A 27,002-nucleotide genomic window follows, 5' to 3' on the forward strand; every position below is an offset into this window, starting at 1 on the left:
ATGTCCAGATTCTTTTGTGTGTTCCTCCCGAAACTTATCCACCCCTTCTAAAAAAAAAAAAACAAACAAAAAAACTCCTTTGTCCTGCCTTCTCCCATGTTTATATTTTATATATATATATATATATATATATATATATATATATATATATATATATATATATATATATATACACACATATATATATATACACACATATATATATATATATATATATATATATATACATATATATATATATATATATATACATATATATATATATAGTGTGTTCCAGTGACACCCGTTAGTTCCGTAAAAGACACGTTTACCGTTATTTTAAGCACTCGCTTTCAGAAAAAGGAAAAAAAAAAATACCAAAAATAAAGAGAGAGAGAAAGTCCTTGAGGAAGATAAATTGTGTGTAACAGTCTTATTATTCCTCCAAGGTTTTGCAGCATTGTTTTATAGTCCAAGATGGTAGATGGTTCAGTTATTTTTGTCACAAAATGCACCATCTTCGGAGATGGAGACGAGAAAAAAAAAAAAAAAACCCTTCCAATAATGATAAAACATAACAAACAAAACCAAAAACAACTCAAATGACTGAAATGAAATAGTTGAGGTACCTGCACCTTTTTCAGCATTCATAAGTCGGCACCTGAATGCGCTTGAGATATCCGCTTTTTTTTTTTTCCTGTTTCTTATTATTATTTTTTTCCTCAAAAATACAGTAGAGAAGTGTGCTGGTAATATTGATCCAATCCAAAATAATAATAATTAATAAAAAAGTCAGGATAAAATAGCAGCTGCATTTCATGTTTGTTATTCACTCCCCCAGCTTTCTTCAGAAATTCAGAGTCTGGAAAGACGAGGGGTTTGACAAGGACTCAGATACTGGACTCTTTGGGTGGTAAGTCCACATTGGTGACCGATGTCACCATGGAAACCAGGCAGTCCGAGGTAGTGCCGTTTGTCAATCTACGGATCTGGGAGATGCGCTCTTCGACGCACCCTGCCGACAGACGGGCCTCTGCATCGTGGTCCCAACATTCTTCAATTGTCTCGCACATTTGTGCTAAACCCTGAGGAGGGAAAAAAAATAATTATTAGAGTGACACTGGACAAAAAAATTACAGAAAATAACAGTTGTAAGAGCCAATCCTACTAAGTGAGAGTTAATGTTATGTTCACATATGTATTTGCCTAACTATAAAAGAATGCTAATTTTACATAGGCAAAGGAAGGTTCTGTTTCATCCCCTATAAGAGAACATGTTTTAATACTCTGCTATATTTATGATGTAACAATGGAATGATTTCAGTTAAACAGAAAGAGAATTTGTACGTTAGCAAATGGAAAGATACAGAGGCATACAGTTTTCAGATTGTATGCCATATCATGTGTGTATATGTATGTACAATCGACCATTCATAGCCAAAGGTTCCGCATCCACATATTTAACCAACCATGGAAAGAAAAGTGTTTGGGGGGAAAAAAATAAATAAATTCCAAAAGTTCCAAAAAGCAAAACATGAATTTGCCATGCACCAAGCACTACGCTAATTTCACATGAATGAACAGATGTGTAAGCATTACCCGTGGGACACTGGCTTGAGTGGAGGACTGGCATGGGAGAGACAGGGTCAGGAAGATGCAATAGCCCTCCACTCTCGTCCCTTGTGGCTCAGAAATGATTCTTACACTGTTTCACTTACATAAAGATTGCTATAATTTTTACTTCCTCTAAAATCAAGTTTGATCAACATCTTGGTGCTCATTTAGAGGCCATCATCAAACGCAGCAAGGCTAGTCTAAGGACTTCACTAAATCATCCAATCAACAGTAGCAACGGACAGATTGTACAAAGTGACAGAACTTAATCAGTACAAGCTCAAAGGCTAAAAGCCTGTTTATACTTGGTGTGTCTGTATGTCCACAATAGTCGCCTGAGGAGCATGTGATACATTTTTCATCAGTCCTAGCATGCGTACCCCTCCTTTTGACAACTGCGTGCCCCCCACACTTTTGTAACCACCTGGCACCATGCATGCACTAGATGATAAAACACATGCTCACTGGAGGAAGTGTCACTACGCACACCTATACAATCCAACATTTAAAGCACACAGCAATAGCCAAACGTGAACAAATTCATGGTGTGAAATCACCCAAAAACCCTGAGCAAAGATGAAAGTTTGTGCAGGCAGAAATTGAAATATCTGTAAGATTGATACAAGGATAAAGAAAATTCTGCTACTATGCAGTGCAGTGTACTGAACACTTGAACTATAAACAGACCAGCATGCGGCTGCACTGTGGGCTAATCCATCTGAAGCTCTTTGTGCCAGAGTATAAATTGGCTATGTCAGACGGTAGCTTACACCACTTTTGAGAAGATCTAAGATGTTTATTTTCTTAAGAGGGAGTGTATCATTTGCTGTTGTAAGCTGAAAGTCGGTTAGAACACATCAAGCATTTGCACAATAAAGCAGAAAGAAGCTGAAATTAGTTCTGCTAATGCGCTTATAAGTAAATCTATTCAAAGTATACATGAGGAGGTGCATAGGTTATATTCAAATACTACGCCATTTCATATAAGGGACTTATATAACATCCATGGATTTTGATACCTGCAGGGGTTTGGTTCAGATGGGATAACTGTAGTAATGCATATATTAATGTATGTGCCGATGTGATGTATGTCGTGCCAATATGGAAAAGTATGTTGTTTTTTTTGTGTGCATTATTAATTTTTCTCTTCAATCTTGTGCGAATTTCACTAAACCTTTTAGAATACACATACTTGGACTAAGAAACATTTTTTTGGTGCATGTATCATACTGAATGCTTAAATCATTCCAGTAGCTGAAGAATGTTAAAATCCTTGGAGAAACGCTACAACAGTACTGTATTACTAAACCCACCTAAGTTGATTCAGTGTTTGAGGAAGCCCAGAGCCTAACCTAGCCACATTGAGCGGACAAGGCACACTGATGAACACACTCAAACAAGACACAGTTAGAATTATCAGTTAGTATAACACACCTCCATTTAGGACATGGGAATTTAAAAAAAAAAAAAAAAAAGTGGCTAAAGAAAAACCCAAACATAAATGGAGGGAATGTGCAGAAGATTTTAGGCCCAGTTTTAACTTGGAACATTGCATCAACTGAACCTCCATACCACCCTTGAGAAGGACTCTTGACCAATGAACAAGCGAGACAGTCATATCTTCAAGTAAAATACTTGATTATATATTTGATTCACTATAACACTTGTGATTTGTCAAAGAACTAGTGGAATGGAAGGAGACAAAGATTTAAATTATGTAACAATTTAAAACTCAACCTTTAACCATTCTCCTCCCCCTGTCTAAACATGAAGTATGGCTGACCTCCCTTGAATTACATGAATCTAAATGGACTGACTTGAAACTTTCCATTTAATTTTTAATCCCTAAACTGTAAAAATATTCAAATATATTCTCCAGATCTGCATGCATAAGACAGATGAAGGAAATGGAAGAGAGATGCAGAGAAGGAAATTAAACTTGTACATAGGAACCGTATGTGTAACAGTGATCACTCTTCACAAGTGCCTCCACATGTCGGTCATATGCTGGGCTGGGCCACAAGCTTCTGTTCTGTCTGCACAATCCTCATTACAGTGATTGATAGGTCTGTCCACTTGCATTTTGTATTTGCTGTATCTATATGCAATCATCTGCTGTCAGCTACTTCTTAATGCTGCACTGCCCTGTATTTTATGACTGGCCCATATTTAATCTTCTGCTGCTTGCACATCAGGGCATAGTACTCATTTCATACTTGGGGAGGGTCATATAATGTAGCTAATACTAAATATAAGTATCAAGGGGACAGTATCGAATCAATATAAATATAACTTGGATTGGTACACTGGTAAGTGATACACTAGAATAAAGAACCATACAAAACTTAAAAACTGAAAGTTCAACATTTTGAACTAAATTTGATTTTTCATATGCTAGATGACTTCCCTGAAATGGCTCCAAATTTATATATAAATAAAAATAAATGGCATTAAGTTACAGGTAGGAGGATTATGAAAACATTTGCATTAAATGCAGTATTATTTGTAGCATAACATTGTAACAGTAGTCTTCATGTTTAACAGTTGATTAAACTAGTTAATTCAAGTCTGCTTCTTCTTGTGCAAGGAGCCTATTTAGAGTGTAAAATGGAACTAAAGCTTGGACTGGTTACACAACAGCCATACATTCCGAGCAGTTTGGATATGTTGCTTCTGCTCATTCAAGGAGGCCCACATTTACTGTATATGAACACAGAACATCATTTACCTACAGACACCTCAAATCTATAATCAGTCCAAAAAGAATGAAGGAAGCAACGATAATATTTTCATTTGAATGCCACTTATCAAATGCCAAATAAAGATGTGTTAAAAAAAAAATCTGTAATTACAGAATGTTTAAGCCAACAATCTTTGATGGTGGGCCTCATCTTCTTGTGGACAACAATTTCCTGCAAATCCTCCAGGGATGGGTGTTGTCCAATCTCCTCTTCAAATGGCAAAACATACTCATCGACAGGGCCTTGAAAACAGAATAAGTGAGACAGAGAGAGAGAAACATTAAAGACCTCCTAAGGTTTAAGGAAACTACTTAATATTTCCCTTCATAATGGACATATTAAATGTTTATTGGAACACAGTGTACTGCCTCTCATCCCTTCAGTATTTTAAAGAGCCTCTAAATGTGCCCAGCATTGCAACAAACAGCTTCAAGACTTGTTATTTATTGTTCTTCATACCACATCACACAGCTCTGTTTACTGGCTTTTAGGTTTCTCCTGCCACATATTGAATTAGCTATAAATATTTTATTGCAAATGTCTCCTTTTGTTCAGATGATAGAAATCTGGACTGCAGCAATTGCAAGAAATTGGAACACTTGGTACAATTTTGCAGTCTTAATCCTTTTACCTGAGGCTGGAAGAACACTTGTTTCTTAAGCAACTAAAAAGAAAACGTGCAGTAAGACAGAATGGCTTCAAATTGTACTGAAAGTATTTCTTTCCATAATCTCTCACCATCAGAGGCTGTGCACCGTGCCACCAGCTCCCAAAGCACCAGGCCCATGGCATACATGTCTATCCTGAGGAAGGCATCCCGTTGGAAGTTGATGGCTCCCTCCAACACCTCTGGTGCCATATATCTCCTTGTCCCCACCTATATTAAAAAAAAAAAAAAAAAAAAAAAAACACACACGTCTTACCATCAGGCCACTACACAGCATGCCTGAGCATTTTTACAACATTTTATATAGTAAAATGGTTACCTGCCCGTGTGTATCCCCAGGTGGCTTCCCAGGCTCAAATCGAACAGCCAGGCCAAAATCTGCAATGACTGCTGTCAACTCATTTTTCAGCAGCACATTCTTACTCTTAAAATCTCTGAAAAAGTGGGGTAGAATAAAATATTTATATATATTTAACACAAAGAAAATTAAATGGGAAGTAGCATTTAAAGGATATTACATCCACATAAAAACAGGCCGTTATGAAACCTTGGTGAGAAATTTGAGCTCGTCTAATAGTTTGAGGTTATTAACTCATAAACCTTTACTTTACATAATGCCAAATTCCTTTCTGTGAAAAGAACAGAACAAGTTGTCATTTGGAACAGGGGCTATTGGACTAACATAACCCAATTAGCCTACACTATATTACCCGTATTAACCCATGTAAAAGAAGATATGGCATGAAAATAGCCTACTGACTTTCTCTCCCAGGTGTCCCACATTTAGCAATTCAGTAATTCAAATCGAATGTTCCACTCTTCTCTGTAACATTTAATAACAACAGTTGTCAACTTGCTTATGTTTATCCATAAGCAGGACTCCTTCAGTACAAAACACAAACTCCATAAACAAAAGAATGATATTTTCACCTGTGTAATGTGCAACAAATGGACCACAATCCTCACATCAGCCAAAATGTAATCTATGAAAGTCTGAAGTCATTGGATTGGACATCAAGGCCTAAAAGCCCTCAAAATGGGCTAAACAGGAATACCCATCTCAACGGAGCCAGTGAATGATATAAACACGCGTCCCGCTGAGTGTAAAACAGTGACTTAACTGCCAGTCTGCTAAGCTGCAAATGGTCATCATCTTATTAGTGCTATGGAATCCAAGGTGCCTGGGGCGGCACTTGCCAAGCTTGCCAGATGGGCCATAATGTTGTAGGAGTGTTACTTTTTTCCTTTTGTGCATGCTACAGAGCTACAGTGTAAATGGCTGTACATGTTCAACTAATGACTACTGTGACTCTTCACAGCAACAGAAATTAATTACTGTATCAAATTAAAGTGTGGCGGTTTATATACCACTTGAGGTTTACTTTGTGTTTCTAAACAGGTAATACAATCAGGCTTGTCCACTGTATAACCCTTTTAGATCTTTGATGGAATACAATTATTACATTTTTTTCTTTCCTATATAAATTTAACATTACCAATATTTTAACAACAAAAAAGGTAGGGGCATATGATCTTACGATACTGTACATGCAGCTGTCTTCAAGGGGAATCTGTTAATTCTGAATGATATAAAAACCGTGACTTAAAAATGTCCAACTTTACTGTTAGGTTGAGATACAGAATACAGACTGTACTGAAAACATTCAAGTCTGTAAAGATTTTTTTTTTAAATTACTGCTTGTAAAATAGTTTTGGTTACCATTTATAAAAATTCAATAAAGAAAAACAGGTAACCTACACTTGAAATTTAGCACATATTCAGCTTGGATTTAGAAAGTGATCCCCTTTACTAATTAGAGTGTTGTGATGTTGTAAAGGCAGCATGATGGCACAATTGGTAGCTCTGTCATCTCACAGATCCAGCATCTGATGGTTGCCCATGTAGAGTCTAAACATCTATGTGGATCTTTTTTCCACACCCCCAATGACAGTTAGGTAAATTGGGGATTCCAAATTGACCTTATGTACACAACCATACTTGCACAGGTGTACCCAGAGATGGATAGCCATGCTTTCTTCAAAAGTTAATTCCTTTTATAAATGCTGAGAAATTAATTCAAGCTTTTGTTTTTAGTCAGTTAGATTAATGTAATGCACTTAAAAAGTAAACAGCAGGTTGAGGTGAATCTGGAAAGGTGGAGGTACGCACTGGAGAGGAGGGGAATGAGAATCAGTAGGAGTTAAGAGTACATTTGCGTAAGTGAGAGGGAAGGTGGTGGAAGCATATGACTGCAAGGAGCAGAGGTGGTGAAGGTAGACTAATTTAAATGATTGGGTTCAACAGTCCAAAGCAATGGACAGCGTGGCAGCGTGGTGAAGAAGAGAGTGCAAGCAGGGTGTACTGAGTGAAAGGGAAAGTCTATAAAATGATAGCGAGACCAGCTAAGTTGAATGGTTTGGAGACGATGGCACTGATAAAAAGACAGGAGGCAGAGCTGGAAGTGGCAGAGATAAAGATGCTAAGATTTTCTCTCAGAGTAACAAGGGTAGATGGATTAGAAAGGAATATATTAGAGCACGGGTATTGAACTCTGGTCCTGAAGGTCCACAGTGGCTGCAGGTTTTCATTCTAACCATCTTCTTCATTCATGATCAGATTTGGCTGCTAATTATCTTCTTTTGCCTTACTTTTAATTAACTTGACTCAGGCCCCTTAGTTGTCTCCTTTTCCTTAATTAGCAGCCTAACAACAATGAGACACAAAACAAGCCGCCACATGACCAGCTCACCTATGCCCATCACACAATATCTGAAAATAAAGAATGGTGAAGGTCTCAGTAAGGCTGATCTCTCAGGTCACAGAAACATTTTGATGGTGTTCTTAGGAAAAACAGAAACATCAACAGTTTTGGAAATGTCTGCTGTGGAAGAATCAGAGCAGCAACAAGCCATGGAATTAAATAACGGGTTTAATTAACAGTAAGAATTGGCTTCTCATTAAGAGATTGGTTGGAGTTTGAAATCCCAGTTTAGCTGGTCATCTGTTGGCTCGTTTCACATCTCATTTCTGTTTGGCTGTCATTTAATGAAGAAAGGAACAAATTCAAAGGACTGAATCCTTAAAAAACAAGGTTATTAAAATGAAGGGAAAAGAAGGTGAAGCAGTGAAAATTGGTCACTGATTAGGGAAAGGGTTAGAATGAAAACTTGCAGCCACTGCGGCCCACCAGGCCCAGAGTTCAACACCCCTGTATTAGAGGGACACCACACGCACAACAGTTTGGTGACCAAGAGAGAGGGGCTAGATTGACAAGGTTTGGGCACGTGCAGTGGAAAGAAAAAAATGGGAAAAGAATGTTGAGGATGGATCCACCAGGCAAGACGAAAAGAAGAAGGCCAAAGAGAAGGTTTATGGATGTGGTGAGGACATGAAGGCAGTCGGTGTGGCAGAAAAAGTAAAACAGATAGATGGGGATGTATGATTCGCTGTGGCAACCCCTAAATGGGAACAGCTGAAAGAAAAGATTACTGTAATGCACTCCTAACAGGACTACCTAAGAAATACATCAATTGGTTGTAGTTAGGTTAGAATGAAGCAGCAAGAATCTTTAACAAAAAAAGAAAATATGAGCACCTCTCTCCAGTTTTAGCATCATTACATTGGTTACACATTTCCTGTAGAATTGATTTATAATACTATTAATATTATATAAATATCTAAATAATCTTGCTCCTTCCAATACTTTGGAGAACGCCTGTGTAAAAATATTGATTTTACAATTAACTGTTATTGTACCTTGACTTTATGAAGATCTTAAGCAAAGCATCGGAACATCTCTCAGGTCTGCTGAGAGAGTAGTTCGACATCCATGGCAGCAGACTCCTATGTGACAATCACATGTCACTAAATTAAAAACTATTGGGCCCCTTTAGCGGATGTGTTGCTGACAACCACACTGCATACCAGTCACACTGGGTGAAACCTTGCTGCCCATTTACAGAGCAGCTGAAATGGCCGATTGTTGTTCCAAAAACCTTTCTAGCAATTCAAACGTGCTGCTCCATCATAGGACTGCATCAATCAGAGGTTTGTGTGTTGGCAAGTCCAATAAAGTTTGCTTGGTGGCTAGCTGTACTGCTACAATGAAAAAAGTTTGCAACAAGCCTCACCTGGCTGAGCAAGCGGTTAATTGTTGGAATTTTCAGAGGAGTCTGCAATACCAACATGAGACTGTGTAGAAAACAGGCAAACGGGAGATAGCTCCATAACCTGAACCGCATGGATCAGATTTGTGACATTGTCTGTTACAATGGCTAGTTCTTTGTCTTTTATATTCCATTCATCCAACACAGCTGTCAACAAGCATTAATTCTAGGTCCTCACTTTAAAACACCTCCTTTTTGGCCGAGGAGGAACAAATGACACATTTTTGAAACCGATTAACAGGACTGTTACACGTGAACAACTGAACATATGTGCAACTTGTAGAATTATAGAAGAACACAAAACTTTGTGCTGTATCTTTAATGTCAAATAATTCAAAATTAGTTTAAATGTAAAATAGTGGAATACATTTGACTAACAGTTTAGTTCAAGGGCATCTACATGGAGATACATAACACAAATACGTTGCTCAATAAAATGTAATTGTTTTATAATATTATTCACAAGATGATATAGGTGTTTTACAAAGCAGATGCCACATCAATAGCATTAAGAAGAAAGACGCCTCACGCCTGGACAAACTGGTGAGGAAGGCAGGCTCTATTGTTGGCATGAAGCTGGACAGTTTAACATCTGTGGCAGAGCGACGGGCGCTCAGCAGGCTCCTATCAATTATGGAGAATCCACTGCATCCACTAAATAGTATCATCTCCAGACAGAAGAGCAGCTTCAGCGACAGACTGCTGTCACTGTGAGGAGATCGTTCCTCCCCCAAACTATGCGACTCTTCAATTCCACCTGGGGTGGGGGGGGGGGGGGACGTTAACATTTAACATTATACAAAGTTATTGTCTGTTTTTTACCTGCATTATTATCAATCTTTAATTTAATATTGTTTATTGTATCAGTATGCTGCTGCTGAAGATTGTGAATTTCCCATTGGGATTAATAAAGTATCTATCTATCTATTGCAGCCCCCCATAATGTATGTACTCTGATGTGGCAATACGTATGTTTGTTAAATTACAGAGAATTTTGAATGAATGCTATGAAAAACAGCAATGATATTTTGTTCCACATTTTGCAAATACTGATGATTAGTAATAAACAGTTAACAAGTATTGCTTCTTAAATGTTATTCCATGTTAGTGCATATGTTATGAAGTCACTATGTAGACACCTTCAAATAAAGTGTTACTGAAATTTGTCACATTATATTAATGTTCTCTATGCATGGTTAAATAATCTCAAAAAAAGCCAGCACTTCAAATATGTCAGTGCATGCTAATTCAATCTAGACAAAATTGAAATCGAATTGAATCCGGACATTGTGAATCGAAATCGAATTGGGACATCAATGCTAATACACTGCCTGTGCTCCTACATTCCAAATCGTAAACTTAGATCTTCTAATAGTGGTCTGCTTATTATTCCAAGAGCTAAAGCTGCATTCCATTTACCTCAATAGTCAGATGTCAGAGCTGGGAATGATGTCACACCCGAGTAGAACACGTTCCAGTAAAACATTCGAAAAACCAATATGGATGTGTCCAGGAAAAACTTTGTTGTGCTTGCTCCATTGGGATAAATACAGTTCATAACAATGCATTACGCAATATTTTGCACATCCAAACACTGCAGAAACAAATCCACGGATAGAGGTTGGACAGTACTGTGTGTACAACTGATTTAACAAGACATAATTACACAGAAGTGCTAATAAATAGTATAACACTATGGCCTTCACTAAAGTTGGGGGTGTACGACGTACCATTCTGGATTGATGCCATAATCTGTACTGTAAATGGACAAACTTGGACTTGGGGGGAAAAACCAGCCCAGAGTTTCCAAGTTGGAAATCTGACTAAAGGCAGTGTTCCAGTTGAAAAGTCTGACTAGAAACTCGGAAATTCTTACTTCCCAGTTCAAATGGAACACAGCATAGGTGTGTGAAAAACACCTCCACTTTTTCTGCAATAAAATTAAAAATCTAAATAATTCAACTAACATACCGTAAGTCCATTATCCATTTATACAATATCTTTCCCTGTCTTCACACTCCATCCAGCAACCTTTTCTGAATTTTCACCAGTTACATCTGCATTTGTTAATGACCTGCTTTGCAAGATGGGGCTGACTTGTGTACTAGACCCCATCCCCAACACATTTCTTAAATCCTGCCTTCATGCCATAACCCTGATTGTTACAAAAATAATACATACATCCCTTGACACTGGCTTTGTGACAGCCATTTTTAAAATCGGTTCAGTATCCCCAATGTTAAAAAAGTCTGATCTTAATACCGACAATCTTAACAATTTTTGGTCTATTTCTCACTTATCTTTTCCATCAAAAGTTCTTGAATGTGTTGTAGCCTCCCACCTCACCAATCACTTAACGTCTAATAAACTGATAGAACCCTGTCTGGTTTCAGAGTGCAGCACAGCTGTGAAACTGCTGTGCTTCAGGTAACTAATGATTTGGTATCACATCTCCAGTCGATTCAAAACTGTGCTGCAAGAGTTCTTACACGAAGTAGCAACAGCGAGCACTTAACACCCATCCTGCTTTGCCGTTACTAACTCCCTACGTCTTACAGGATTGAATATAAAATTCTATTAATAACCTACACATTTTATAAATTGCCTTGCACCATACTACATCAGTGACCTTTTCCATCACTATGCTCCTGTTTCCCTACTAAGGTCCCCTGATTCTGGCAATCTTGTTGTGACCCACACTAACCTGTACTCTATGGGTGACAGGGCCTTCAGCTGTATAGTGGCCAGCATTTGGAATGACCTCCCGAAATTAATTAGATCAGCAGACTCCATTCATTCTTTTAAAAAACAACTTAAAACTCATCTGTTCAGGAAGGTGTTTAACTTAACTTGACATTCTGCCCCTTCATTAAGTTCACCTCTCTCTCCAGATGCTCATGATAATTTGTGTGTGTGTTACACCAGAAATGATGTTATTTGTTCAGCCTTTTCTTTTAGTTTCAAATTTAGTATTTTACGCTGGTTTATTGTCTTTTATTCTATTTAATGCTTCATACATACAGTATATCCTGTATTGATCTGTTTTAGTGTTCTATGCAGAAAATATTTGTATCCAATGTTACATATACCCTGCTGTTCTTTCTGAGACTCTGAGGTGCCCAGAGCATGGGAAAGGCGTATATAAATAAAATGCATAATTATTAATATTAGTATTTATTATGCAAGAAGTGATGAAGTAGCCTTGCAACCATTATTAACCTCTATTTTTATCTGCTTTCTTCTCCATTTTATCTGTGGTATCGTTCTTTCCTTACCGCCATCTGATCAAAGTACTGTGTAGCTACCTGTGATGTTGGAACAAAAGTGGATACTCCCACCACTGGCGAGAACCACTGCATCAAATCTTGCATAACAAAGCTTAAAAACAATAAGAAACTAATTAAGTACATTTATGTTTGGCAAATTGTCCAGTGAGGGCTAGGCTATCTTTTGGCATTGGAATCCCTGTAGATTTTGATTTTTCTTAAATATCTTGCCCCTGAAGTTATTTTTTTTTTTCTGTCCTCCCTGGCCACAGTATCAGACTTAAAAATGAATCTATATATGAGGACTCTAGTTCTTCTAGTACCTGTATGTATGTATGTATTTATGTACTTATTGATTTATTCTTATCTTTTACTTTTGATATTTAATCATTTTTACTTTTATCCATTTCTAATTTGTTCTTCTTCTCTTGTAGTTTTTTCTCCCCATGATCTGCTCATGTTTAAGCAGACTTAGTAAGTGGTATGGTATGGTAACTTTTTCTTTGATACCTTGTAAAGCACTTTTGAGCTTTGTCCTTTGAATGAAAATGTGCTATAGCAAAATGTTGTATCTCCTGTCTTGTGCCCTGCACTGCCAGCATTAGCTTCGGTCCTCCACAGCTCTGAAATGGATTAAATGGGTTTGAGAGTCTTATGTTGATTACATACACATATATCTGCTACCCATGTCTAAGTGACTAAAACACATGTATGTTCAGACCTGCTTCAGGACCCCTAAAACTCTAAACTAGGACATAATATTGACTACTCTATTTTTTATTTATTTATTTTACCTCTTTAGAATCAATTAAAGTTACAAGCAACAAAAACCCAGACAGTGTGAAGACTAGCCCACAATTTACCTAAAATACAGAAGACAGGACAATTTGAAAGGATTTTACTGCAAATTAGGAGACAAGGTAAGTTGGGTCCCCAAGCACTTTGTGCTCAAGCTATAGCCCTTTCCACATGTATGTCAAATATTTAATTATATATTTAAAAAACAAACTGTCAAAACTTTCAGAAGTATGCAGCAGATACTATATTATTAATAAATTTGTTGTTATGCTTTCCAAATCTTAACTGTTAATCAGTAACCTGCAAGTATGGATTCTATAACTATCTCGGCTGTTACAAAATATCACAGCAAGACAGTCTTGCAGTCTGACCAGTGCTTTGAACAGATCTCATTCCGTCATGCTCCTTTACTCCACTAGTAGGGCTCACACATTTTATAAAGTCACCCATTAGTGTCACGGTCTGTGGCCAGCAATGCAGACTTTAGCTACAGCACAAGTTAGGGTGGCAAGTCCTTTTTGCTGTATCTACTTTCTCCAAACTAACATCAAGTTGAGTTCTGAAGGTCCCTAGAGTACTAGTCTACAACGCACTACTGGGTAATTTACTTCCATGTGTCTATGGCCCTCACCTCTCTGTCTAACATTTACAGTATGTGAAATCTACCCCCTTAACACACACATCCCTCATAGGGTAACATTTGACTAAAATTAAACTTCTTGTAAAGATATTGCCAGTTATTTCTTGTATTGACTTGCTGTGAACTCATTGGTATTCATCACAGTGTATTTTTACTTTCAACATGTGAAATGCAGTTAAGTTAATCAACAGTGTGGTTATCTTTTAGTGTCTTACTTTTAGGATTACAATATACTATATACTTTCTTGATTTAACATATTTCAAATAAGGAAGTCGCTGTAATTTAATGGTCATGTTTGTTGCTACGGTCTCATGTACAGTTTATGTTGAGGATATACCTAAATCACCCAGGTCTTTTTTATGTACTGTAAACTAGTTAGGCAAGCTAAATTAAACAAAAACTTACTTTGCATTTGTCATCACAAAAACTGAAAATACTGGTCAAATTTTCAATTCTGTCTTAGCGGTATCAAGAAATCATTGATGCTTTTTCAAGCTCCATGGCCCTTTCCAAACCTACTTAAAACTTTTAGGTGTTTGTGTTTGGAAAAATAAGTAGCAAGTTTACGAGAAAAGAGACACCACCACGGAATGAACATATGCTCTAAAAAAAAAAAAAAAAAACATAAATAAAAAGGCTGTCACTTACACATGAGCCCTTGGCATTAGACAATTTAAACTGATAAAAAGTCAATGTAAATTTAATCTGTAATATAATTAAAAAAAGGTAAATTTTATGCCATCAAATGTGTATTTAGCATACTTAATAGTGTATGAAAATGATTAAGGGTTCTGGTCCTGAACTTCTGCCTCAGAGGACCATACTTTCAACTACTGGCATATTTAATACCAATCAATACTCTTAATCACTGGGATGATGGGTGCAATTTAAAATACAAAATGGAGTGTCTATTTGTAAATAGTGGCATTCACGGTAATCAACATTCCAGGGTGTGCTACATGTTCAGTAAATATGTATTCATACAATCTGATACTAGGTAGGAGAAGCATTTAGGGTTATACAGGAAGCCAATGGCAAGACATGACGTTACAACTTTGAGCTGTTTTTTTTTTGTTTTTTTTTAACAAGTTTCATTGGCTGAGGAATATTTGTCACCCATGAAATTCCTTTTTCTTCTGATCAGGAAACTTCTCCAATTTTCATACACATCAATGTGTTTCAACAGTATTGCAGTGATTTAAGTGTCAATTTAAAAAATAAATAAAAATGGAACCCACTAGATGGCAGTATTTAGCTAACTATGCAGCCTCACCCTGCTTGAACTTGAAATTCATTATTGTTTTCCAAAAGCAAATGGATTTGTTAAATGTTGATGCTTAAAAATATGTTGTACTGGAAGCACCAGCAAAGAAAAAAAAAAAAAAAAAAAAAAAAAAAAATAACTGCAGAATCCCACCTAACACCACATATTTATTAAGTGCAGTCCAGTCACTTTTCATAATGGCGATTAGCAAAGATCTCAAAGATCAATTCAAAAGACTTGAGTGAAAAAGTGGATTCTCTAGACTGACATGATCAAGGTTTCTGCAGGCCACCGAAATGCCTCATCATTTAACATTCAAAGATATCCTTTCTACCTGTCCATTGCCTAAACTGATCTTTTCTTATACAGGGTTGAGGAAAACTAATGTCCGTCTCATAAATATAGGGCATAAAACAGGAAACAACCATGGTCTGTATGTCAGTCATACAACACTATTATGGGAATACAAACCCTGACACTGAGCCCATACAGACTCGGCAGTCCAGTTAAGAGTGTTTCTTTGGAACAGACGAGCCAACTGGAATTCTTAGAGAAACCAAAAATACAGCTGCCAAAAATGTATCAAATCCCTCCTGAAGGAATGTGTTGTGGTTCAAAAACCGAGTGCACAATACCACATGTGTTGCCACTCTGCTATGGGTAATCATCCATTCCAACAGCAAAAACCAAACTGGAAAAGGGCATAAGAGTTAATACAGAAGATACAGTAGAATTTCAAATTGGTGTCATAGAGCGTGCATGGGGAGGACAATCGAGGCGTTTAGTTAAAGTTGTGCCAGTTTCCTGATCAAGAGGTAGCAACTGAGGTAGTTTAGGTATTACCCTAGGATGCCCACTGTTGGGTTCCAAGGGAAATTTATCAAGCTTGGTACACTTGGATGTGTTACTGCAGATGCCTGTGGGATATCATTCAGGTGGCCGGGAAGCACCTTTGAATTCTAAATGAACAGCTTGAGACTGCTACTGAGAATAGAAAGGTCTCTTATGCCCTGCTATATAGCACTTTGACCAGCACAAGGAAAAGTGGAAATGAAAATGAGAAGATTGACAGCAACTACTGGACACTAGAGAGGATGAAATGGGTGGAGGAAAAAAAATAAGATTCTAGACAAGAAGCTCCAATTTACAGGAGAGAAGCAGTATAAGATTTTACTTAATGATACTTATCCATTTGGGGTTTATTGTTTCTAGTGGAATACCTGTATCTTTATTAAAGATGTAGGAGAGCACTTGCACATGTGCATTTGCTTCATTTGCAATTCTCCCTTGACTCATCACTGTGCCCAAGTGGCAAACCTTCCTCTAAATCATTGCCCAGCTACATTTCCATCTCAGCCCGGTATGGCATTATAGCTACATTCCTGTTATATGCTGCACTGCCTCTGTCCCATTCTGAAGAAGAAAGAGCTAATCCTGGACCAGTTTTAATAAACCATTTCCGGGCTTTGCTTTAGAGAACAATCCACCTGCTTTCAGACTAAAATGGGAGTACAGAAAACATTTGCTTAAGTAGCAATGGAGTCGAACATACAAGAAAACAAAGTAATAAATAAACTAGAAAACCAATTAAGCATGATTCTCTCACTTAGTAAGTATCTTTTAACTTGAACAAAGACTATGTTTTTTTGTGCCATACAGGCTATTTCACTGTGAGCAAAAAAAAAAAAGAAAGAAGAAAAATTATATTTCTCTTGATTGGCTGGCATTTGGGCCTAACCTTTCCACAATTCATTAAGCAGTCTTATCCCTGAGCCACACAGCATGAAACAATACAATCACCCAGTCAGCCCCTAAATGAGAGTCCACATTTATAAAGCTAATAAATATAATCCCTGACTCCAGACGGCTAACAAAATAAATGCACAAGACATGTCATTCTGCCCCCTTTGCAGATTGGGTCTCCTTCCCCCACTGGTCGTCTTACAGCTGTCATCCTGGCCATCGACCCTGAACCAAATCATCAGCTGTCTTTTTAAAGGCACCTCCTCCCCTTCTGCAGATTCCCCCAAATAATTTATTATTCATAAGCTAATTAACATAAATGCATATGTATTTACTGCAGGCAGCCCACCACCAAATGCTTTAGTGGCCCTGTTAGTAGGCCATAGTTTGCCACACAGACTAACATTGCTCAGGTATATTTTCAGACCAAATTATTTGTAAATAGTGGGATTACAATCATGACACCTCACAGACAGACTTTTAGGGTGTTTGGGGTGAGAACACTTTTCATTTGGCAGCAAGCAGCAATACCATGAAATGAAAGGAAAATCTGGTGAGGAGCAGGAGTTGCTTTGTTACCTATGCGCAATCGCAGGCTTGGGTCCCTCTCCCTTGTAACGAGGCACATCCTCGTGGAGGTAGGCCAGCCCACGTGCCATCGTCTCAGCAATGTGACACAAGTCATTCCAGCTTACAGCGTTTCCTTTCAGATAGTCAGTCAGGGAACCCTGTGTAAAGGCAAGAAAAGTAATAAATATTGATGTTAATTCAAATACTGCTTTGTAGTTTTTCTGCCATTTTCTCTTCCATTCCGTTTCATTCATTTCAAAATGCTGCACAATGAAGAAAACATGGGACTTTCATAAAGGCTGTAAGCAAATGGTAGCAAAATAATTTGTAACAGCAATGCCTCAGGCTCTCCATCTGATGATAGAAGCATGGACACGATGGGTTTTTTTGGAACAGCTGGGTCAACTTCCTGGCCAACATGGCCACACTGTACAGATCTGTGACAGTAAGAAAGAACACTTTTAATTAATAAGCAGAACAGGCCTGTCCTTCACAGCAGCCTCTGACACCTTAGAATTGCTCAGACTCAGTCCCCATTTGGCAAGGAGAATGTCAGTGCCAATGAATGATGGATTTTCTAAATATGTCACTTTCTGCGATCACAACACACAACCCATCTGTCACATACAGAAGCTCACAATTTGGGTCTGAACTCAACATGTATTTGTAAAAGGGTTCTAAAAATTTGAAGGATGATGGGAGTGTACAAAAAAAAAAATAAATAAAAAAAAGGAATAATGTATTTAAACTCTTTTTTAAATTCACAGCCACTTATTTTGGCCTATCCAGAAATATTACTGAATAAGGACCCTACGTCTCTTTTTATCACCAACAAAAATAATTGTCAATTTCATGAGGGAGTGCATGAGAAGGCCCTAAAATTAACTGGCTTTATATGTAATTCTGTGCCCTTTGCTGCTGCGACATGCACTACCCCTAGCCTACACCGTCAAAAACATGAATCAATTGGGTTTGAGAATCTAGTATTAAACACTGATGTCACTGTGGATGCACATGCGATTTGCTTTTATTTATGCTGTCATGGGGGCACAATTAAACAAAACAATGGTCATGTCACACTTCTGGGTATTCCACATTGCTTTTGTCATTCTCCTCCTCACCAATATGTTGATTGGTTAATTAATTAACAATTAATTACATTCATAGAGTACTCTTCTAACTTACTCAAAGTGGTTGGCTGAACTAAAAAATTATACTTGCAGCCCAGGACATTTCAAATCACATTTCAAAAGAAAACATATAATTTTTCAATGTAGTGCTTTTAAGTCATTGCAAAAGCCAATGATTTTGAGTGATTAATCTAGAATTCATACTCACTCATACTTTACACTAAATCAGAGTTTAGTAACAGCAGTCTTATATTGGAGATTGAAAGTATCTAGTGGCTCAATTCCCCATTAAACCAACATATAATCTTTCAACTGCCAGTCGTACTTGACAATGAATATTAACTAAGGTGTTTTACACGATAATTAATAATAAAGCATAAGTGCAGAGGTCAAAAACGAACATCAGAAAACAAATATGCTGGGCAAGTTGTCCTTCATAGTAGGTGACCCAATGTATACTTACCTTATTTTTCTTACAATGTCAACAAGCAACAGGATAATAAAAAAGAAGCATGTTTTTGCCTGTGGGTTTCTTACTTCAGATCTGCACAAACTGACATTTGAGACAACTTCCACCAGATTCTCAGAGAACTGTTTACAAGGAGGCAGGCTAATGGGAATTATAAGGCTGCTCAGAACTTTCCCTCCCCTCCTGCTCTACTTACAGCTTCAGCCATGGTTTGCTTTTCATGAAGCAGAACTGCTGACGCTGTCAATCAAATGGGTCACAAAATTCTCTCGCAGTCCAACATTCTGTTTTAATTACTGGCTATAGCTTAGATTTTTTTTTCTGTCCAAAGATAACATGTCGCGTACTCAAAACTCCTCACCTTCTCATGAAACTCTGTGATGAGCCACAATTCCATCTCTAAGTTGGTTCCCCGCTTTTCAGCACCAATGTAATGCAGCAAGTTTTCATGTTTGATTCCAGGGGTCAGGAAGATGTCTCGTTCATTCTGCCAAGACTGCTTATCCTGTAAGAACACATGCATATTTAAAATGCTTTACATGACAGCACTGGAACACGAGAGAGTATGTAGGGGTTTCTCATGGATACATAGTAAATTCAGACAAAAAATGCCAGACTTAATCCTGACCTCTGTGTGTGAGTTATGTCAGAAGGAGTTGGCTATTGTGAAGATCAGGGACATGGCTGCTAACTGGTTTAATAAAACTATGCAGGGGTAACCACAAAGTTTTCAAAAATACTAAAAACAAATTTTCCTAACAAGATAACTATAGATGCTAGTCTTTGAATTATAGCTCTATATAAGTATACAGAAATAAAAGATGCTCAGATAATAAACCCTTTTTTCCCCCCAACATTTTTTTTAATCCTTTATTCGGTGTATACAATTTCCTGTATTAGGAGTTTGTCACTTTCACATACCCAAACTTGCTCTCCAGAGAGTTGTGGGGTTTGAGTGCAAGGTCAGCTATTTGTACAGCACCCCTGGAACATTTGCAGGTTAAGGGCCTTGCTCAAGGGCCCGACAGAGTAGAATTCTTTCTGTCACTGCCAGGATTTGAACCGGCAACCTTTGAGTTACCAGCCCAAATCCTTCAGCCAGATAGCCACCACTAAGCCCATATCAAACCTTTTCTGATAGTGAAAAATAATTTACTGGGTAAACCAGTTTTCCAACTTGTTGCTTCCAAACCACAGACACAAAATGATCATCAGGCCCTAAAAACAGCAGGGTTCAGAAGGTTTAGAGTAGTATGTGTAAACTGCAAGTTAGAAGAGTCCAGTAACTAATGGACAACTTTTAGTCCTCCTGTGACACATAGAAATGGTCTTAAATACATTACATGAATTTCTCTATTACCCATTTCCAACATATTGCCTGTTCTCATTCCCACAGTAACTAACATTACTGTCCCTATAGGCTGAGTTTAGAGGTCATCTTGGCAAAGCACAAGGATTCACATTTGTGCTCACTCCAGTCCTACAATTCAATCATTTATGTTTCCCTCAAAATTACTATTATTTGGAAATATCGTCAGCATTGCCAGGCATATGGAATGATGTTTAACCTTTGCAATCCACATCTTTCAGATGCGTGTTACTGACCTGAATGGGGAATATCTTCACAGCAACATATTCATTCATCAGCTGAGCTTTCCATACACAGCCAAAGCGACCCCTTGCCTTGATCTCAAGTAGTTGTAAGGGCTTCAGGCCTATGAGTGGAGATGGTGGTGGTGGCCCTGGATCCTAGAAAGGAAGATAATATGAATGCAAATAAAAAAATAAATAAAAAACACAAGATTTTTTCCCCCTGTACTAATATCTTCCATGACTGATATAAGGAGTAAGAAACTGACCATGAAACAACAAGAATGCAGGTTTCCTCCATGATCCTGATCAAGTCACTTAACCTGCCTCAAGTCGTATGCCATACATTGAACTCAAATCAGAAAATGTTATATAACACTTGATAAAAACACCCGCATGATATGAAAGAGTGGGACAGCGGCACGGTGGTTTGTGTTGCACCCTGTCCCCATAGGTTTTCTCCAAAAACTCTTCTCTCCTTCCATGTTTTACCCAGTATTCATTATATCCATCCATCCATCAAGGAACCCACTGAAATCACATTCAAGGTCACATGGCTAGACCCTATTTTGGCAGCACTGGACACAAGGTAGGAACCAGCCTACTGCAGGGTGTTATTTATAGCATATTTTGTCAGTTATTCTGTTCTTATTTAAATTAAAATGGCTCGTCACTGGTTTGATGTGTATATTTTTGACAAACCAAAGTTTATCTAGTTCTGCAAATACGACAAAATAATGAGCTCACAGAAGAGCACTAAGATACCGATACTCTTGCTGGGTACTTTAAAGGGTCCAACTCATCACTGAACACAAGCCAGGGATCAGTTGCAGATGGAGGTGAGCCATTGTTGGTCAATAACAGCATACACAATCTATATCAGGTTAGATGTATTTATTTTACTGTATATTTCTCCTATGGAGAACAATGTTAATGAAATTTCATTAGAATCTACATTCTAATGAATTCAAAAAAATTAAACATAAGGGAAGAAAGACTACAGCAGCACTCACTATAAAAGAACAAGTAGCAAAGAACAACAAAGTGTGACAGAGCTACACAGTGGCATCATTTTTTTTTTATTATTTACTTAGCAAAAGGTTATATCTAATCAGAATTAACAAGCCTTGTCCACACTCACCTCGTTGACATCAACATGCCCGTATGGGGGCTTGCGATGGCGATACATCCAGAAGGCCAGCAGCATGGCCATTGAAAGGCCAGTTATGGGTAGCAAGGAGTAGACCAGGATGTTAAGCAGTGAGGGTGTGGGTGGTGGGGGCTCAAAGGTAACTGCAAAGACAAGAAACATAAAATAAAATTTAAGTAAACATAATCACGGGTTTAGGTCCTTAGCGTTTCCACGATGCTCTTATTTTTACTTCGTAATTACTCCACTTCAACACTGCCTCTTCCAAAAATGCTTTATGTATGTACCACTCCCTAACCAACTACCAGCTTTTGAACTGCTCACTTCATTTGTGTCCTATCCCTGGACACCACCTTGTGTATTCTCTGCTCTCCATCCTGTTCTGTCGCTACTTCTTAACAGATTCACTTGCCTTCTAAAGTCACCCATCCTGCATATTACTGCTGTTTCTGTACATAAGACCTCTTACTACAAACATTCAACATCAGACAAAAGGTCCAACATTTGTTCAGTTCATTCCTAAACTAACCTTTTACTTCCTCTGTGTTTATCATTGATTTATCTCTTTTTTTTGGTAGATTTTTTTTGAAACATTGCATAATAACGGTAATGCCAGAGTAAAACAAGATAAAAGCAATGAGCAAAGAGATGGGATATGATCAATGTCTTCAAAACACCTATATGCTATACCAGACCTAGCAAAGGTCCTTAAGGTTCATTGATGCTATAACCTCTGTTTTATCAATTTCACAAGAGACAGAATAGTGCATTGCTAAATTAAAGCAGTGTAATACAAAATTACTTATACCTTCAGCAATTAGGCTCTTTAACGGAAGTAATACAGTGATCCCTCGCTATATCGTGCTTCGTCTTTCGCGGCTTCACTCCATCGCGGATTTTAAATGTAAGCATATGTGAATATATATTGCAGATTTTTCACTGCAGTACGTGTGCTTCCTCAGTTGATTTGCCCATTTGAATTCAAACAAGGGACGCTATTGGCGGATGGCTGAGAAGCTACCCAATCAGAGCACGCGGTTAAGCTCCTGGGTGCTGTGCTAACTCCCGAGCGTCTCGCGACCATTCTACGAATGGCAAAAGATCTCCAGACATCAGTTGAAGAATGGGACCCGCAAATGATTCGTTCTTTGCAATTTAAAAATGCTCTTGACGGCGCCACGGAAGTGTATAGGAACCTCTTTACACAAATGAAAAAGCAGCGCCAGCAACTGCCCATCACGATGTTCCTTACACGCAAAACACTGCCTAGTACGCCTTCAGTGGAAGAAGACGACGGCGGTGCTACACAGTCGCCTGAAGAGGCTCCTTTAGAACAGCTGTGACAGTGCAGTAAATGTCATCGTTATCTGACAAGTTGGTGAGTACCCAAAACTATTTTTCTACGTACTTAGTACATGTATGTACGTTTATTGTAACTGTGCACACATTTTTTACAATTTTTTCCTTGCATTGTTGGTATTTATTGCCGGTGGCCTGTCTATCGTAATGACTGTAACAAATGTGATATCGGAGACGCTCTACAGTATCTTTAAAATAACATTTTGGTTTTATGTACAGCATTTAAATGTTATAGATTTTTCACGTATTTTTATATTACCTACTCAATTTCAATATGTTTAAAACTGTATTACGTATTAAATAAAACTCCTCAATGATATACGATACGTATGTTTGTGAGTAGTATATAAACTGTGTTTACACACATAATTTCAACGAATCTTACCTAATAACTACAGAATATAAAGGGTTTATGCTGTATAACTGTACGGGGAATATTTATAAACCATGTGGGAGAGTTTATAAGGACTTAAAATATATAAAAATAACCATATAAACATATGGTTTCTACTTCGCAGATTTTCTTATTTCATGGGTGGCTCTGGAACGCAACCCCCGCGATGGAGGAGGGATTACTGTAGTGCAAGAAGAATTCTGATGTGCACCATTTAGACAGGATATTGTTTTTTTTTTTTCCATCAAATCACCTTTTTGTCAGATGTAACACGTACGACAAACTGAATTTCCCATTTGGGGATAATAAAATTTACTTTGACTTTAACATAGTTAAAAAAAACGTAACTTTAACGTAGCTTAAAAAAAAACCCAGTGAATTACAGCTCACTATGAAAGGTGCTATAATGATAAAGTCTGATTGATTGCTTAGACTTAATTTTACTCTCTGGTATTGGATCAAAATTGACATTTATCAAACTTTAGATGCACAATCATATTCACATGGATTGCCCAAAAAATAAATCAAGCTGGGAAAAAAAATGAAAAGCAGACAGTGTTCTACTTAGTACCCAATCCACAAAGAATGAAGCTGAAAACAGTTTTGCCTGATCAATTCTTAGTACATGCTGTACCTTAAGCTGACTGCAAATACACGAGGAAATCCATTAGCAGCTCTCCAGTTTCAACAGCAAATCTCTCAGATACTTGCAGAATCCAAATTACCAGATACTTGTTTAAGTATATACACTTCTCTTTTGATTGTGAAGATAGTTTATGTGGACACCCTGAAGGCCCTCAGTCATCGAAAGGACGGATTCCCTCTTTATCATGGGAATGCATACCTTAAGACACAAAAAGTGAAGACTTTATCCATTCCACATTAATGTACTATTTTTTTTTCTATAACTGATTCCATCCTTGAAATAATTTCTTCCTCTCTCTGGGAATTAAAGTGAAGCTAAATGTGGAACATAATAATGCAGATCATTTCAGCAGGGAAGAGATATGTGGTCCGTGGCTGGCCAAAGTGGCTTTTATTTAAACTAACTCTTAATCACCAAATTATATTCTCCACAAAGATAGTTTTTTTTCCTGACTTAAAGTGTGCAATTACTATAACCAACAATGAATAATCTCAACTAGGCTCCACTTTGAGTGACAGTGCTGTTTGTGCATCTCCATCTTTCTTGCTGATGCCTGAAAGACGAACTGCAGAGCAGCTTTCATGTAGAAATGGTGATCAGATGCAAATGGAGACAATCATAAGGTTGATTGCCTCAACCCGCCACAAGATTTTTCAGATACATTTCACTTGGACCCTTAAATATGAGATTGCCTTGAAGATCTCCTGCAAAGTTACATGACTGCTTATGCTGTGACTAAGGTCAAACTTTTAACCAAAGTCATAAAGAAGCCTAAAATGCTTTTCAACAAATAATCTGAAACACCACCACATCGCTGTGTATCAAAGATCAGAGGAAAATTCCACATTTATGAAGTCGATACTTAGCTGTGTAAACCTCACTTGAATAAGCCTCAATTTCCAAGCGAGGCTCAATCAGTACCACAAATTCAAAGTGTATCTCGTTAAATCAAGACGTGCTCAGGCAATCCACGATTACATACATGCTTGTGAGAGTTAAGCAGCATCATTTAAAACATCTATGATGGCTCAAAAAGCACAGAGGAGATGGCAATTTCTGTAGATTGAGTACCTGTGACTAAGCATGAAACTGATGCAGTGTATAGTGCATTACAGGACAGCTTGAAAAAGTTCGGAATTTCACTTAACTGTCATAATATATAAAAATCATGTAACAGAGACAGTGGTGGTCGTTTCAGTAGTTAATAAGAAACTAATACTTGATTTACAATGACATATAATAACAAGAAAGCGAGAAATACTGTCTGTAGAGCAGGCCTTAAGCTAAATTCCTAAGCACATTACAGTCCTGAATTTGTGCACTGCATAAATAAAAATGAATGTCATTATTCCGTTAAAATAAGTTTCCATTGAATTGTTTGATTTGACTGTAAATATTCGAGTTTGTGAAAATCATACTTGAAACACTTAAAACAATCAAGTATTCAGTAGCAATATGGTGCTCATTTGGTAGCAACTGAAAATTATATTCAAGAACACACTTCAGAATTACTAAACTATACATGTAGAAGCAGACATATTTAGGAATGGAAAAAAGAGAGCTGCCGCTTTTGAGACTAGCGTGATGCCCAAGTGTCTATGCTGCTGAAGATGTCTGCCCTCATCAGAATGTCTGATTACAAAAATATGAGTAGACATACAATCAATGTCACTTAAAAGGCCTGACCATCACAATGATGTTATGTGGTGGTTTTTATTTTACATAGTTGGCCTCTAATGAGCTTGGCAGTGTTATTATTTGCACAAGAGTGCAGTTTGTTGCTCCCATCACATTTGAGGAACCTAAATAATCTATCTAGTGTCACCAATACTGCTTTGGTTAAATGCATTTTACATACAGTAGATTAATTTACAAAAAAATAAAATGGTTTGCATTTTTAAGAGTACCCAACTATACTTGATGATTTTTATAATGAATGTTATGTTACTGGCAGTTATGTTACTGGTAGCGAGATCCTGCCCCAAGTGGAGGAGTTCAAGTATCTCGGGGTCTTGTTCACGAGTGAGGGAAGAATGGAGCGTGAGATCGACAGGCGGATCGGTGCGGCATCCGCAGTAATGCGGGCGTTGCATCGGTCTGTCGTGGTGAAAAAGGAGCTGAGCCGCAAGGCAAAGCTCTCAATTTACCAGTCGATCTATGTTCCTACCCTCACCTATGGTCATGAGCTATGGGTAGTGACCGAAAGAACGAGATCGCGAATACAAGCGGCTGAAATGAGTTTCCTCCGCAGGGTGTCTGGGCTTTCCCTTAAAGATAGGGTGAGAAGCTCAGTCATCCGGGAGGGGCTCAGAGTAGAGCCGCTGCTCCTCCGCATCGAGAGGAGTCAGATGAGGTGGCTCGGGCATCTGATCAGGATGCCTCCTGGACACCTCCCTGGTGAGGTGTTCCGGGCACGTCCAACCGGGAGGAGGCCCCGGGGAAGACCCAGGACAAGCTGGAGGGACTATGTCTCCCGGCTGGCCTGGGAATGCCTTGGGATTCTCCCGGAAGAGCTCTGCTCAAGCTGCTGCCCCCGCAACCCAACCTCAGATAAGCGGGAGACAATGGATGGATGGATGGATGTTACTGGCATATCCTCAATTACAAAATATTATTTATTTTTGATGAATCATTTGTGGGAAACACAAATTAGAAAATTAACAGCAAGGTCAAATTCATTTATCTGAGGTGTACAAATGAATCTATTTAATATATTACTCTTTATTATTATACAATGTATAATATCAAAAATGATAAGGGGCTTTCTTTCTAATTATTTGTGCTGGTAGTTTAAAGGCTGTATGAAGTACACAA

The 27,002-nt window shown here is 37.9% G+C and overlaps 1 protein-coding gene across 1 annotated transcript in view; it reads right to left on the bottom strand.

The window, feature by feature from the left end:
- Positions 1 to 286: 286 nt before the first annotated feature.
- Positions 287 to 27,002, bottom strand: part of acvr2ba (activin A receptor type 2Ba) — a 137,398-nt gene continuing 110,682 nt past the window's right edge. The window contains exons 4-11 of the mRNA XM_028804171.2: positions 21,781 to 21,932; positions 20,655 to 20,798; positions 19,411 to 19,554; positions 17,460 to 17,608; positions 5,321 to 5,435; positions 5,073 to 5,211; positions 4,446 to 4,576; positions 287 to 1,064 (exon numbers count right to left, since the gene is read on the bottom strand). Of these exons, the coding sequence (XP_028660004.1) occupies positions 870 to 1,064; positions 4,446 to 4,576; positions 5,073 to 5,211; positions 5,321 to 5,435; positions 17,460 to 17,608; positions 19,411 to 19,554; positions 20,655 to 20,798; positions 21,781 to 21,932 (1,169 nt within the window). The 3' untranslated portion in view covers positions 287 to 869. The remainder of the gene's footprint in view (positions 1,065 to 4,445; positions 4,577 to 5,072; positions 5,212 to 5,320; positions 5,436 to 17,459; positions 17,609 to 19,410; positions 19,555 to 20,654; positions 20,799 to 21,780; positions 21,933 to 27,002) is intronic.

The sequence above is a fragment of the Erpetoichthys calabaricus genome, chromosome 6 (genome assembly GCF_900747795.2).
Source record: "Erpetoichthys calabaricus chromosome 6, fErpCal1.3, whole genome shotgun sequence".
Taxonomy (NCBI): Eukaryota; Metazoa; Chordata; class Cladistia; order Polypteriformes; family Polypteridae; genus Erpetoichthys; species Erpetoichthys calabaricus.